Raw genomic sequence first — 15,998 nt, 5'->3', positions numbered from 1 at the left:
TCTTGCTGTTCAACATCGTCGCTTGTCTAAATGAACAGGTTCATATAGCATTCACTTAACCTTTTTTCAATGAAGATAATAAAAAATAATAGAACATGCGTAGGTTCTAAGATTACAAAAGAATGAAGAAATGTCAATATGAACGATAATATGTAGTTGTGATAGAAAGAGATTAAACATGTTTAACGATAATTCTATGTAAAATCGAACTTTCCGTCCATGAAAATTCATTTATGATTATTACAAATGTGAAAATAATGGTGATTAAAAATATTTTTGAAAATAATTGGAAATAGTCAAGCCAGAAAATCCACTCACTAGACTTGTTTATACATAAACGTAGATAGCTGATTCGTATACATAATTGTTGTAAATATTAGATAAATGTCAAATAAAATTAAGCGATACAAAAATGTGCAAATTAAAAAAAATAATGTAAAGTCTTAAATTTCGCTTATATTTTTAAATACATCCTTATACCTTGTATTAAGAGTCAATGAATTTACTTTTTCATGATACTCTTGCAAGCCCACTCTAAACCTTCCTGAAATGACAATCATTTTTATTACTAAAATAATTAAGAAAATGAAATATTGAATAATAAACATTATATTTTTATATTTCATTATTATTTAATAAAAATATGAATTTGTAATTTATTCAATTAATTTTTATGTAAAATATTTTTATGCATAAAATGTGTACAACAAATATGGATTGAAGTACCATATGATATAAATTATTAAGCAAAATACTTTTTAAATATTTACTTCATAATAAATTAGTCATAAATTAATTCATATTTTATTAAATAAAAAAATTTATCTTTCTGTGTAAATTAAGACTATTATAATTACGATAGTATATTTTGTTTTCAATCCATTTAAAATTTTTTTATTAGATATTAGATAGTCTTGTTATGTAATCAATGAATTTATACAGTAGTACAATTTTATAATTTTATTTAAGATGGTAGAATATCATACAGCAAAATGTTGATAGTTATTTTATATCAATAAATAAGCAAAGAAATATTCTATTAGTATACGTACTTTAATACCTGTTCCTTTATTAGCAACACAAGCTTGAATTTGCCAGTCCCGGTCCTTAATCTTGTGCAACCCTAGTGATTCAGCAATATCAGCAGTTGTGATAGATTGAACCATATCTTGTTTATTTGCGTAAATTAGCAGTGGAACTTTATAAAGCTTATCTTCAATCAGCAGTTCTGATAATTCTTGACCAGTTTCTTCCAATCTGTTTATGTCTGCACTGTCAATCACGTATATCTAAAATTAATTATTATTTAAGTACTAGAATCAGATTATTTTAATTAATTTTTTATTATTATTATAAGTAAGTTATAATAAAACTTGTAAGTTACAATTTTTATATTAATGAATTTTTTATATTTATGAATCATTTTTATTACAAATTTAAAGACTATTAAAAAAAATTAATAAAAAATAATGACAAAACAAAGTTTTTGAACTATTGTTCCAACTTATATTGGGTGTCAGTTATCTCAATAATTCTAGAATAAGATTATATTTCATCCCATGGTAAAATATGATTAGATAAGAAAATTTTTTAGTCTAATATAAAAAAATTATTTTTATTTGTATTATTATAGAATAGTAATTATTTAGAGGAAGAATTAAAATTTATTAGTTTCTAAAATAATGAAACGTTCAGAATATCAAAGAAATTTAAATTCATTAATGAATTCAAAAATAGTTTTAAACAATAATGAGTGTGAATATTCAATTTGTAATCTGTATGTCATAAATTTTAATATTCAATTTATTTGAAGATTTGATTACTATTAAATAAACATGAACAAATTACTATAAATTTTCATTATGGAATCTATAATTTTATTATATTATTCATAAATTACGGATTATAGATTAATAGTTTGTTTTTACATTATGTAACAAATATTAAATATTGTATATTAGATATTAATTCAATGGAAAAATTTGCGTAGTAAAAAAATAATTAATATTTGTTTATTTAACATACTAGAACATCGGTATTCTCAAAATAGTTACGCCAATATGGACGAATTTTTCTAGCACCACCAATATCCCAAATATTTAATTTAAAACCTTCGCTGTGTATACTTTTTATGTTGAATCCTTGTGTTGGTGTAATCTAAAATAGATATAATGTATAATTATATTAAATGTAATCTAATTAGGTTCCAATAAGTCGAACCTGGGTTATATCTTCATTTGCTAAATAGCGAAGAATTGTAGTTTTTCCTGCATTATCTAACCCCAATAATAAAAGTCTCAATTCCTTGTCTGGATTTGAGCGAAGCTTACGCAAAATAGCTAAAAGACCCTAAAATTTTTATAAATAATAATATAGTAGTTCAGGTGACTTTAAAAGTTAAAAATTTAACTTTTAAGAAATATTGAAATTTGATAAATTCATTTGTCATAAATAAAAATATATATTTATTATTTATTAAATTTATTATTATAATATATTAATATTATAATTACAATATATACGTTGAAGTTAAGTGTCCAATTAATTTCAAGTGTAATAAATTGAATTAAATCTAATAATTGGTCATAATAAAATCTATACGCAAATTTTATTATATTTTATAAAATATAACCTAAAAAATATATATTTACTATGAATATAATTAAATATTAAAAAATTCGTTTTTATATACTGGTTATTGATGTTTATAACAATTTTAATCTTTACTTTTTAATAAATGTTATAATCAATATTTTTAATAATGTGTAAGTAACTACTAAATAATTTATTTGCAGTTTAGAATGTGCAATTTGAATATGTGAAAATAAAGTTATGCGAATGAAAATTAAGAATGTATACTTCATTGGTTCAATTTCTAAATAATTACAGTTAAAAAGAATGAATAATGTAATAAAATTTTGTAATGATAATTAAGATTAAAAAAAATAAATCAGAAGTATGTAAACAAGGTATATGGATTATCATTTTTAAAAATAAATAAATCTCACTTATATTATATGTTATAATATTAAATATATCAAAATAATTATGTCTTCAGAAGAATTGTTTTAAAATGTGTTAAAAAAATATCAATATACATTTTTTAAATAATGCGCCATTTTCAATTGTATAGTCTCTGAAAGTATTCGAAAATGCCAATTATACAAAGAGGTTACGTTATGAGCTCTAACTAGAAAATTGAAAAGTGCTTTTGTAAATGTAAAGATTACTGACCATTTTTTAAAATTATTTAAGTTATTTATCTCTAGTTCTTGTAAAGAAAATAAATATACAGATGGTCATTTTTAAACTGAAGGCTACTTAATAATACTGCCATTGGTACATAAGTTAAACATAGATTACTGCAAGCAGATTGAAAAGATTAGTTAGTATTAATAAATAGTAAACTTATAGTTTTTAAAATTGTGTGTGGGTTTATTGACAAAAATTTTTGTATATACTCTTAAAAACTGCTTTGTCCTTTTGTTTTGGCAATTGTATAACATTCGGTTGTCATGGTTCTAAATATATTTCTACTGCCATCTATAAAATAACAGTCGAATACTTTATCTGAAAGGATGTAGTTGCTAAAACAGGTAACGAATTTATTTTATATAAAATATAATATTTAATACAGTACATAAAAAAATAACAAAATATTAAAAAGTAATATATTAACATTACTTTAATACTTATACATAATAAATAATAATTGGAAAAAATTTGTTAATATATAATTATGTTAAATTTTATTGATGGATAAACCTGTATAAAATGATATTCATGGGCATGATGATAACACTATAGCTGTGTATATATTTGCAATTCATTTTGATTTGTCGTATCATTTTACCACATTTTATTATATAATTTTTAAAATAACTTCTCTACGTAGTTTTATGTTATTTACATACAGAATTTATCAAAAGTATAAGGAGTATTTTTTTAATAATATGTTTACTATTTAGTAATTATTAATAATAAAAATTGTGTATACGTTTGTTATATACAAAGTTATATGCAAACAATTTAAAAATGTTATAGAATAAAAATTGCTTAAAATTTGAGATCTCTATTTCTAAGCATACTAAATTTAGAATCATAACCAGTTAAATATAAATCTTGCACATACCGAAACTAGTTTCTATTTCATAGAATAATTAAAATAATTCATATAAAATAACAAATTTCTTGAATTTTAAGAAGGCACTAAAATAGTATAATTCCGGGAACAGTGCTATAATTGCATAGATTTTCGAGAATTCGATATTAAAAAATATCTAGCTACAAAAACAATTTCAACAAACACAGGATGTGTTAATGTAAATATTTTATTGTATTTTTGCTAAAATATATTTGCAACTAGTTTATAAACTAAAAACATTGTAATAATATATAATAAACTATTAATTAAAAATAAAAAGTTCTTTATATACATAAGACTGAATTTTCAATTTAATATTGATCTGCTTATATATGATAAGTGTACTTTAAATTATAGAAATACTATCATTTGGTTTTTAGAAAAATGCCTAAAATATATTTCTCAGGATTAAATGCAAGTAAACTTATCCATGAAAATAATTTTCATAATCCTGGAACAGTATTAGCAATTGATAAATTTATTTCTTTATCATACGATGATATAACTGACATTGAAATTGGATGGGATTACATCCTTATCTGGAAAAATAATGATTTATACATATCTGGAAAAATTGTGACCAATGAATCTAATAAACTCAATCGATTGCTTAAAATACCTGAGCACACAAATCTTAAGTATGAACTTGTATAAAAATTTATTTTGAATAAGATTAATATCTAATTTATTAATATTTTAAAGAAATAAGATGTTTATTTTGATCATTTTAAATATTGTATATGAATGATACGGTAATACATAATTTATATAAATTTTACATTAATAGTAAGTTTTCTTATATTATGATGATTCATTAATTTTTTCACAATGAAATATATAAATGGACAATTTTAATGTTTAATTAAAATAAAATTAAAATAAAATTGTGTTTAATTAAAATTTAAAATTAAAATTAAAATAAAAATGATTATTTGAAAAATATAGAACTTAATATTTCTGTCTAAAATTTATTATTATTCTTAATTTAATTGTATGTAATTTTTTCAATTTAATTATATCTAAATCTTCAAATTGCGTTTAATTAAAAAAATTTTTTAATAAATTTTTTAACATAAATTACGTTGAAAATTATTTTAACACAAACTTTTTTTAATAGATTTAAGCAAGCAATTGCAGGATCTGAAAATGTAACGATTTTGACAAATGATAATTGCATATGGATGTATAATATTTATAATGAAACATGGAAAAAAGTAAAAATTTTTATTTCGAGCGTATCCGAAGTCGAGAAGGAATACGTAATTAAAATTGCTCAGGGACGATGCACTGTCGCCTTAACAAATTTAGGTCGAATTCTTAATATTCCAATATCTGTTAATAATCCTGAGGTTGTTAAGTTTATTGACGTTGCTTGTGGATATGATCATGTAATATTACTTACAGAAAAAGGAGATGTTTATACCACGGGAATGGGAACGTAAGTCAATTTCATTTTAAGAAATATTTTTATTGTTTATAAAACTTTTAAGTAAATTTCATGAAAGTTAACAATTAAATTATATATTACATTCTTATTTATAATATGTAAAAGAAAAGAAAATATGGAAGGAAATAAAAATATAAAACAAAATTTTATAAAAAAATTACAATATTTCACTTTTTATTTACACAAATGAATATTTCGTAAAAATAATTCGTTTTTATAAATGCTATTACAGTTAACTTTTTTTTTATTTGAAAGATATTTTTTAAATATAAATTATGTATATAATATATAATATTTTTATAAAACTAATTATTATAAGAAACTGTTTTAAAGATAATGTTTTTTTTATAAATCCAAGAAAAAGTATTATGCTTTAAATATTTTATAATTTATAAAATTTAAAATATGTGTATCAAGTAAATAATTTTATAATAATTTTTATTATTTACTCTATTCGTAAAAAAGTCGAGGACAGCTGGGTCACGGCGATTTAGAAGACTGTGACAAGCCTAAATTGGTCGAAGCTATAACAGGCTTAAAGATTGTACAAATATCAGCAGGTGGTTGGCATAATGCTGTTATAAGTAACCAAGTACGAAGTCATATTATTATTTTTAATTTTGTATTTACTATTATAAGTGACAACAATTATTAATATCTTTTTTTAATATAAATCTGCAAATTAATTTTACATTATAAAAAATTGAAAATATTAACATGTGTATTTTTCTATAATTGTGTAGGGAGATTTATATACTTGGGGATGGAATAATCAAGGACAGCTTGGTCAACCCAATATTGAAAATATTGTTGCAGTGCCAACTATTGTTGATTTTGCAAATGAAATTGAAGAAAAAGATTATAATGTAACTAAAGTAGAATGTGGGAGTACATTTACAATTTGCATTACGGGTAAAGTTGATTTTCTTTCAAATAAATATACCACGTCTAAATCTATTTTAACATTATTTAAATATTATAATTTTTAATATCTAATTTCTGTTAATGAAAATTATATTCTAATTAATTTCTTTAGATACTGGCGAGCTTTGGGGATCTGGATCTAATAAATATGGCCAACTTGGCTTATTAAGAAAAAATATTTTCGTTTCAAAACTATTTATTCCTTTAAATATTAATTATTGTAATTTACCAATTAAAGATTTCAAATGTCGTGAATGGAGCTGTTGCATTTTTACAGGCTAATTTTTATATTAATGTAGATTAATTAAATTTACTAATATCTGATTCTAATTCTTCATTTTTATTAAAGTTTATAATTTCGGAGCACATCATAGCTTTCGAAAGTGGTAAAATATAATTTGTTTGATTGCAACTACTTCTAGTGAATAATTCACTTGATATGGTAAACTCCGCCGATGTATCCTGTATATCTTTTTGTATCGATCTTTTGTTAGATTTATCTACGTGTAAATATGCAAAATAATTAAATTATTAAAAAAATTAGTTGTACTTTTTATTAACAACTTAATGAAAATATTAAATACATTTTCTGATAACAGGCAAATCATAATTTGGAAATGAAATAATATGTTACATTATCTAAAAGAAATATAAATAAATATTACTTATATATAAGAGTAATTATTCATTGCCTTCGTCAACTAAAAATTCAAATAAATTGCTATTATATTTCATATTATTTTTTAATAAAATAATGTTATGGATAAACTATTTATTGTGTTTTTTATGTTTCATCGACGTTTATTAAGACTTTTTAAGTTATAATTATAATAAAAATACTTACTTTTGAATTTTGAATTTATAATAATTGATGCTTCACCAATTAAGTTGACATTTTTATTTACTCTTGGTTTTCGAAAATAATATGGTGTATTGTAATAAAAGACACTTTTTTCGTCAGTATTATTAGATTGTAACAAAGTATAATGCACTTCAGAGCCAAATCTTTTTTTATAAAAAGTAATATATATATATATAATTCTTAAATAATTCTATATTTATATAACAGTAACGTACGCTTGATAAGTAGCTTCAATTATAATGTAGAGTAAATTTTCGTAATAGCTATTTTTATCTTCATTTTCATTTTGCGATGTCCATATACGAGCCATCGTTTTTTTACTTTCTTCTATCATCAAAGATTGTTTGCTCTCAAGGTACATATTTGAAAATAAAAAAATTAACAAAATTCTTTATTTATGAAAAATTTTGTTTCATATGAATAAATAATCGTGATAATTATTTAAATACCGAATTCATAGTATCACAAGTATAGCATGTTACAAAATATAATAGAAATTTATTAGAAATAATTGAGTTGATATTGTCTTTTTTTCAATAAGAGATTAAAAAGTAAGAAAAATTTATAATTTATATTAAAAAATTACAGCACATCCTATAAGAGCCATTGAAGGTAGTTGTATTTCTTCTGATGTTATTAAATATTGATAAACAAATTTCAAAGGGTGCAGTAAACCATTTCCGTCGAGTATTTCTGTTAGTGCTTCGTAATATACATTATTCATAAGTGTAAAAAATTGTGCCCTAGTTAAGTCTTGTCAAATGAAAACAGAATATAATTTAATTTTTATTTTTGCAATATAGATGTTATTTAATAATTTAAGTTTATGCTGTTTCTTTTCTATAAGTAAGCATCACTACCTGAATTATCACGAATTATATTAATTTCTTCGTGAAGCCAAAAAATGAACAGTTTGTAATCATATTCTTTTATTTGATTATAAAAATGAATGATATTCTCTGATACAATTTTTATAATCCAACAAGATAAAAAGTCTGTTTCATAATCTTGGATTTCTAAAAATTTGGCTAATAGCCTATAATATTAAGATTTTATAAAGTTGTTATTATTTTATGTATATTAATTATTTTTATATTGAATAACTTATTTATATTCCAATATGTTTCACATTTATTAATTGAATCTTGATTTTTAATATTTTTTATCATTGCCAAAAGAGATTGTTCAAAACTGATTTTATCAAACAAAGTCCTCGAAGAAATAGAAACCTTTTTAAATAAGCGAAGAAAATATAATTATAGGCTTTAATTTATTTATATATAATTTATTGTAAGATTAGGTAAGATTAATATTTTGATGTTTATTTAATTTGGAAGTATTTAAAAAGATAGATACAAAATATTATAATATAAGTATGTATTATTATATTCAACCATTATAGAAGTGCATATTTCAAAAAGAATTTAAACGAAAATTACAATGAAAATTTATGTAATTATATTATTATTTAAAATCTATAGAATAAATTATTTATAAAATTAATCATGTGACTACAGTGTATTAATTGAACATTTATTTTAATCAAACCGTTATTTTAATTTTTTTTTTTAAATAAAAATTTGGCTTACAATTTAACATTTATTTATAATGTACTTATTAAAACTTTTCCAAATTATATATTTTAATTTTCGTAATTACAAAAATATTTATTGCTGCCTGTTAAAATGTATTTAGTATTAATAAATTGAAAAACATTTTTAGGAGTTTAAACTAAAAAATATTTTTAATACAAAATTATAAAATAAATTCATAAAACATTGTTAAAAGTATTTTCATGTATATACGATAATATTAAATATATTTTGATAAAATTGATATCCGGAATTAGTATATATTTTTTTAAATTACCTTAAAGATGATTTGTAAATGATACCATAGGAATACATAAAGATAATTACTATTTAAAGAAAATTAATTAATAAAAAATAAAATAATTTAAATAATAGAAACAAATTGTTTGTTAAAAATGTAGTAGTTAATATTTTATTGTACAGATCACCTCATTTAGTGTTCCATTATTATCAAAACTTCGTACGATATCCTCGTTTGTCACTTGTGAATGCATTTTTTTCGAGTTTTTCTTTATCTTTAATTTTTAATTTTATATTAACAAGTTGAATAATATATTTATTAGATTTTACAGACTTTTTTTTATTACTAACTTATCAAAATATGTATTAAATTTAGCATATATAAGATTAATCTTTAATAGATGACAAATATTTTAATTTTAAAATAAAAAATTTTATTTAGTTTAAAAAAAGGTTTAATACTATATTGATAATATATTAACTGAATACTAATATGCATATTAACTGAATACTTTAAATAAGCTATTTATATATTTATAGATTATATATATTAATTAAACATATATTTAAATATGTATTTCATAAAATGCTTGAACTATTTTTCACATTGAATATTGATTTTTTAATATAAATATTTTTAATATAGTTAAAATGTTATTAAAATCTTTAAAATAAAGAGATTGGACGAAATTAAAAGTTTCTATGTAGTAAATATGAGACACGAATTATATATTTCTTTTATTCATTCTTTTATTAATTTTTTTCCATATTTTGTTTCAATATTTTCAGAAAATAACACTTCAAAGCGAAAAACTGTATATCTTCATCATTCCCAATGTTTATAGTATACACATATTTATATATTATATACCTTGTATAATATATATTATTAATGTATGTTCATGTATATAATGTATATATTTTATACTTTATGTATAATAATGTTCATGTGTAATAGCGCAAACTTTACACTGTTATATATCGATACTTCTATAATTTGATGGATAAATTACAAATATTGAAAAACATGAAACAGATACAGTCGTACGAAATGCTCCAGCTATGACGAATACGAGACGCCTTCATTGTATTATTTTTAATCGATTTACGAAAAAACACAAATTCATCACATTGAAGATTCTTATCCCTTGTCTCTTTTTAATTGCCTTCGTTTTCGGCAAAACAAGGCACAGGAAATTGAATTTTAGTCTATATACAACTATAAATTCGAAAAATTTAAAAATGATATCTGTTTCTTATTTTTGACAAGTAGCTAAATAATAATTTTAGAAGTTTATTAAATATTTTAAATTTACATATTTAAAAAGAAATATTTCTTTGGTTAATTTTAAAATTAATTTTCAGCTATTTCTATCCAAACGGATGTTTGAGAAGAGATTTTCGAATTTTTCGAGTAGGTTATGATTATCGTCATAGACTGATATGCGGACATTTTTATCAATTTCGAAATACTATGTTTATTTCTAGGTAAAATTGGAATTTTATATTATTCTAGATCGGCGCTCAGTTTCGTCAAAGCAATATTTGTTCGTTGACAGTACGACTGATGTACTTGAATATTTTTTACACCAAAGTCAAAAAGGCAATACGCAGTATGAACTTACCTAATATATACGTGTACCTCTTTTTAAGTCTTTTCCTACTTTCTCCAACTCTTTCTTTCTCTAGCTTTCATTTTGTTCTATATCTTTTTATTACTTTCTTGCAATGTATATGCGCGCGTATGGGAAACACAATTATTGAATCTCTTCTCTTTTTACACTTAATTTTTTACACTTGTTTTTTTCATGAAATATTTTCTCTATTAAGTTTTCATTGGTGGTTTACTTATTTTTTATCCCAATTTTTGAATCATCATAAATCATCATCATCTGCATCATAAATTTTAAATTATCTATAACAATTATACCTTATGTAGGATTTTTGTTTCCTCATTTTATACAATTTTGGCATGTTTAAGAAATATTAGAAGGGCAGAAATACACTAAGCTGTTATAATAAATAGAAAAAGAAACAGAGAAAAGAGATTTATACAAAAAATTTATTTCATTTTGTTGGTCGATTTTCTTTTTCTTTTTATCCCTCTATGGCATAAAACGCAACATGACTCCATGTTTTTATATACTTACAAGGATTGAGCGTATCCTCTGAAATAGTCCTGCTCTTGTGTAATATTTATTGATATATTAAAAAAAATATTAATTTAATTGGTTTATCCGCGGGTTAATAAAATAATAATAAATGTAGACGTAAAAGCGAGAAGTACAGAAGATCATGTGTTGTTGACAATTGAATCTAGACAAAATAAATGAAATAGAATTTATAAAATATTAATTATATGTCAAAAAATTAATAAAAAATCCGTATGTAATAATTTTTAAATTGATTTTATTGAAAATAATACAACAAAATGTTTTTTAATAATAATTAATAATTAGAATTAATTAATAGTTATCGGTATGTGTTGTTCTACTATCGTATCCAATTATTCATGCCTTAAAAGTCAATTAAATAATAATAATAATTTTATTATCTTTATTATTATTATTAATAATAATAATAAAATATTCAATATAATAATAAAGTAATATAATAATAATAATAATAATAATAATAATAATAATAATAATAATAATAATAATAATATAATAATAATAATGTCGTTGAATATAATGTATCAATAAACAAACATAATAAGCTAATAATAATATACTTGAGTTATTCCTTATTATCGTCTTCTCGATTATTTTCAGAGGATCGTCGCTTGCTATATTAATTGATAATGCTTTTAACTAATTAATTCCATAATTAAATTACGCATTGCTTGGATATGCACAAGGAGATATAAAGTCATTTTTGGTCCCACCTAACTGCAAACATTATACATCCATACATTTTTCTTTATTTTTATATGTGTGTATTGCAATTTTTTATGTAATTTGAATTCCTTAATTATGAGTAATGCCTTTTTTAAATACGCTTATGTGCGCAGTCGTTCTTGCTTTTGCGTTCTCCTTGCTTACTCTTTTTCTTTTTCGTTTATATATATATGTGATAGATAAATCGGGGATAATCCTTAATCATTGCAAAATCGATCCTTTGCACAGTAATTATCTCTTCAATCATTATAGTTAATTATGTATTACGGATATAAATGGGTCAATCGCGCGCGCTTTAGTGTATTTATGTGTTGTCCTATCTGTATAGTACATGATAGAGTAAGGATTATTGTTACTAGCTATACGTATTTTTTTCACACAGTATGAAATAACTTAAAGAGTAGCTTTTTCCGTTTCAAAAAGACATTAAATATTTGTATCTATTTATCCCTTAATAATTTTCGCGTATACACATTGTAATGACGTTTAACATAACATAGTGTCTGTGATTTTAAAGATAAAAATATAGACAAAAAGTATATAAGTATTATTCAATAATTATAATCTTAAATAATGATAATACGATGTATGTAATAAAAAGTTGATCGTTTCCATTACTAATATAAAAAACTAAAAAAGATTATTAAAAGTATGTTTTAGTTAATTTAAATTTTGCATTTACGTGAAAGCATATAGATTTGTATCGTCTTTTTAATTTGGTTTATATTAATCAAAGTATATATAAATTTGTTTTCTTTTCTTTTCTTTTGAAATTATTTTGCTTCGCATGTTTTCACAGTTTTTAAACATATCTTCACTGGGCTTAGTTTATTGTTGAATCTTTGATTTACTTTCTCTCTCTCTCCCTCTTTTTTTTTCTTTCCATCTCTTTCATAGCCCTTCTTCTCTTATTTTATCTTCTGTTATCTTTCCTTTTCATTCATACACGCACATAGAATTTCAAATTCATCTCTTATGTGTTTTCCTATTTTTTTAACGTGCTTTGTACAACTGGCATTTTTTGTTTCATAAAACTCCTTCGATTATCCTAAGCGTAAAATTATTCTCACTAACTTTTTTTCTACAAACGTACGGACTGTACAGGCCAATTATAATAAGATAAAAATTTCGTCGCGATTCGCTTCTTTGCGCAAAAAACGGGTATATCTAATTAAGGCTACGGTTGAAACGAATTTTCTTTTATCACTTCTCATATTCAATTCGCATCGTAACTCATTTTATTATTCTTCGTAAATACTGTGTGTATCATCAGTCTCATGTTTTTTGTCTTAAAAGAATACGTTCTCTCTCTCTCTCTCTTTCTGCCTCCTTCCTTTCTTTTATATTTTCAATCGCTATCGTTTCTAATCGTTTTCTTTCGTACATTTTTAAGGGATCCAATTTTCCTTGTAATTTGCTGACGATTATAGGAAAATTTAAAAAGCTCACAAGTATCACTCGCTACCGTTGTTATTACTAAATTACGTTTAATGCCAGTTGTATGCCCTTTTTATTTGGAGACTGAACGATTTAGAAGAAATTTTCTCCTTCTGAAAAAAGAAATTCCTTTTGATACAAGAGGAATATCTAATTAATTTGAAAAAATTGAAGCTTCATCTCTTTCAAGTCAAAATGTTTATTTATTAAATACGTACTTCTTTATATTTTTTGTATTTGAATTAAGAAACAAAGAGAAATGTTTTCTCCTACGTTCAGCCTCCAACGACGAATTGTTGAAATGGTTTAACAATTAATGCGCAGAAATAAACTTAAAAAATTAAAATTTCCGCACATAATTTGCTTGTTATATTTGAAATTCAACATTCGCAATTTTTAATTCTTTAACATATTTTATTTGATTATAACCTCACAACCATTTTGACAACAATCAACTTTCAACAAAAAGGTGATCTTATAAATCGAAAAATATTTTAAAAATGCGTTGAATCATGCTAGGCCGAAATCGTACATTATAATTTATAAACTTTCGAATTTTTCTTGTTATATTTTAGTAATTTGCTTGAATATAATATATTCAATCGTTTGTAATTATTTTTTTCGGTACTTTTCAATTTATATATTATAAATCGTATACATTCTGAGACATGAAATTTAATTTACAACATAAATTCTCTTTAATTAATTATACAATAATTCGAAAGTATAGAAAGGATTTTGATGTTTTAATTCTATTAGCCGGATTTCGGTCTCGCGTTTGACCAACGTATCACAAGTCGAAAAGTACGAACCACATTCTTACTTAATGTACGTGTACAAACTGCCCCAACCCCAATAGCATTTTTATTCCTCTCCTGCATAGAAAACGAGCATAAACATAAATGTATATTAGGAGATAATGAGGCGATAATGCTCATTTAATATTTTTTACTATATAAAAAATTGTTTCGCTTTTTTATATAAATTGATCATTAAATAAATTTCCTATTCGTATCGTATTAGATAAAAATAATAATACCAAATTAAATGTTCTTTTATGGAAATAGTAACTTTAGCTAATAACTTTAAATTTTTTACAATTAAGAATTTTAAAATTAAGTGAGCGCAATTATTTTACTTTCCCCTTGTATTTATTATTTCGCTTATTTTAATTTATAATCACGTTATAATATGAAATTAAATATAAATTGCCCAAATTTTTCCTTACTAATTTCTTAATATAATAATTAAGTTTATGTAATTATTAATTCTCTTATTATTTCGGTTTCCATTTGCAATATAATAATGTAATTTTCTTCTATTAATAACCTGTCGTACATGAATTAGTTAGAAAATTTTTATCATATTTTTATGTATTTCACAAGCTCTATTCAGTGAACTACAAATCTTTGAAACTGAAAAAGTATAAAATACAATTTTTCTTCATGTTCGCAATTATTTTACACAAAATTGAAGGGGAAGGTGATAAAAGCGTTAATCAAATCAAAGAATGATGAAGAATCAAAACAAATAATAATGCAACGATATGCTTCGTATAATGATAGAACACGTATATAGTAATTTTTACTAAATTGAAAGGTGCACGCAAATAAAAAATGCATTTATTCTGCGTTTGCAACCGTTTTTAACTTACATAAATTGCGCCTTTCCCGGCGTAACCTAATATGTTCTATCGATGCTTTAAGCATTTACCGACAAACGCGACTGTTGAAGTCCATGTTATATATATAGTTCATTGTACACTCAGAGAGCTTAATTAATTTTATTACCTGTCCTCATTAAAAATCGTACTAATTTTCTGCTTGACTTTTCCCTTATGCACGCATGATACACAACATACAAAACACACACACACACACACACACACACACACACACACACACACACACACACACACCAAAACAACAACAACAACAACAAACAAAAAACTTCACTAACTACTAATTTACTGTATTTTAATTATTTTTTATCATTATTTATTCTCTGAGTGTTTTATCAGTTGATATTGAATAATAAGATAATAATCCATAATATTAAGTGTTAAATTGTTGAGAAAATGAACAAGTGTCGGTGATGCTATATATTATTGGGTGTGCGTGCGCATGCGCGGTTGAACAAATGTGTATTCTTTTTAAAAATTTTTATATTACAGAAAAGAAAGTTTATGATTGAAGTATACATACCATATGTGAAATGTTTGAATCTTATGACAATTCGTATACTTTAATTATATTAAAAAATTCTAATGTGTTTACAAATTTATATTTTTACAACGCATTTTTTCATGATTCTCTTTATAATTATTTGTTTCTCATATCTTCATGTAAATAAAATAACTAAATATTTAGAGAATCGTGTCTAAGTGCTTTAATCAAAGATTGACTTAATTATTCTTAATTTTTTGTACAGAAAAAAGAAGAAACCTTTTCAC

The 15,998-nt window shown here is 22.7% G+C and overlaps 2 protein-coding genes across 5 annotated transcripts; one reads left to right on the top strand and one right to left on the bottom strand.

Moving 5' to 3' along the window:
• Positions 1–45: 45 nt before the first annotated feature.
• LOC105361437 (ADP-ribosylation factor-like protein 3) lies at positions 46–3,590 on the bottom strand. Of its 4 annotated transcripts, none has more exons than XM_011498611.1 (5): positions 3,462–3,590; positions 2,221–2,349; positions 2,026–2,157; positions 1,061–1,289; positions 46–544 (listed from the first exon to the last, which is right to left on the bottom strand). In XM_011498611.1, exons 1-5 carry the CDS (start codon positions 3,504–3,506, stop codon positions 444–446), a joined length of 636 nt encoding a protein of 211 aa, XP_011496913.1. In that variant the 5' UTR covers positions 3,507–3,590; the 3' UTR covers positions 46–443. The 4 variants fall into 4 exon arrangements, with proteins under 4 accessions (XP_011496913.1, XP_011496915.1, XP_011496914.1 ...); XM_011498613.1 differs by lacking the exon at positions 3,462–3,590 and adding an exon at positions 3,235–3,445; XM_011498612.1 differs by lacking the exon at positions 3,462–3,590 and adding an exon at positions 3,099–3,125.
• Positions 3,591–4,528: 938 nt separating this feature from the next.
• LOC105361438 (X-linked retinitis pigmentosa GTPase regulator) lies at positions 4,529–7,055 on the top strand. Its single transcript, XM_011498615.1, has 5 exons — positions 4,529–4,782; positions 5,262–5,582; positions 6,057–6,183; positions 6,335–6,503; positions 6,628–7,055. Exons 1-5 carry the CDS (start codon positions 4,529–4,531, stop codon positions 6,795–6,797), a joined length of 1,041 nt encoding a protein of 346 aa, XP_011496917.1. The 3' UTR covers positions 6,798–7,055.
• The last annotated feature ends 8,943 nt before the right edge of the window (positions 7,056–15,998 follow it).

Source organism: Ceratosolen solmsi, unplaced genomic scaffold (genome assembly GCF_000503995.2).
Source record: "Ceratosolen solmsi marchali unplaced genomic scaffold, CerSol_1.0 scaffold30, whole genome shotgun sequence".
NCBI lineage: Eukaryota > Metazoa > Arthropoda > Insecta > Hymenoptera > Agaonidae > Ceratosolen > Ceratosolen solmsi.
This window is presented reverse-complemented; position numbering and strand designations above follow the sequence as displayed.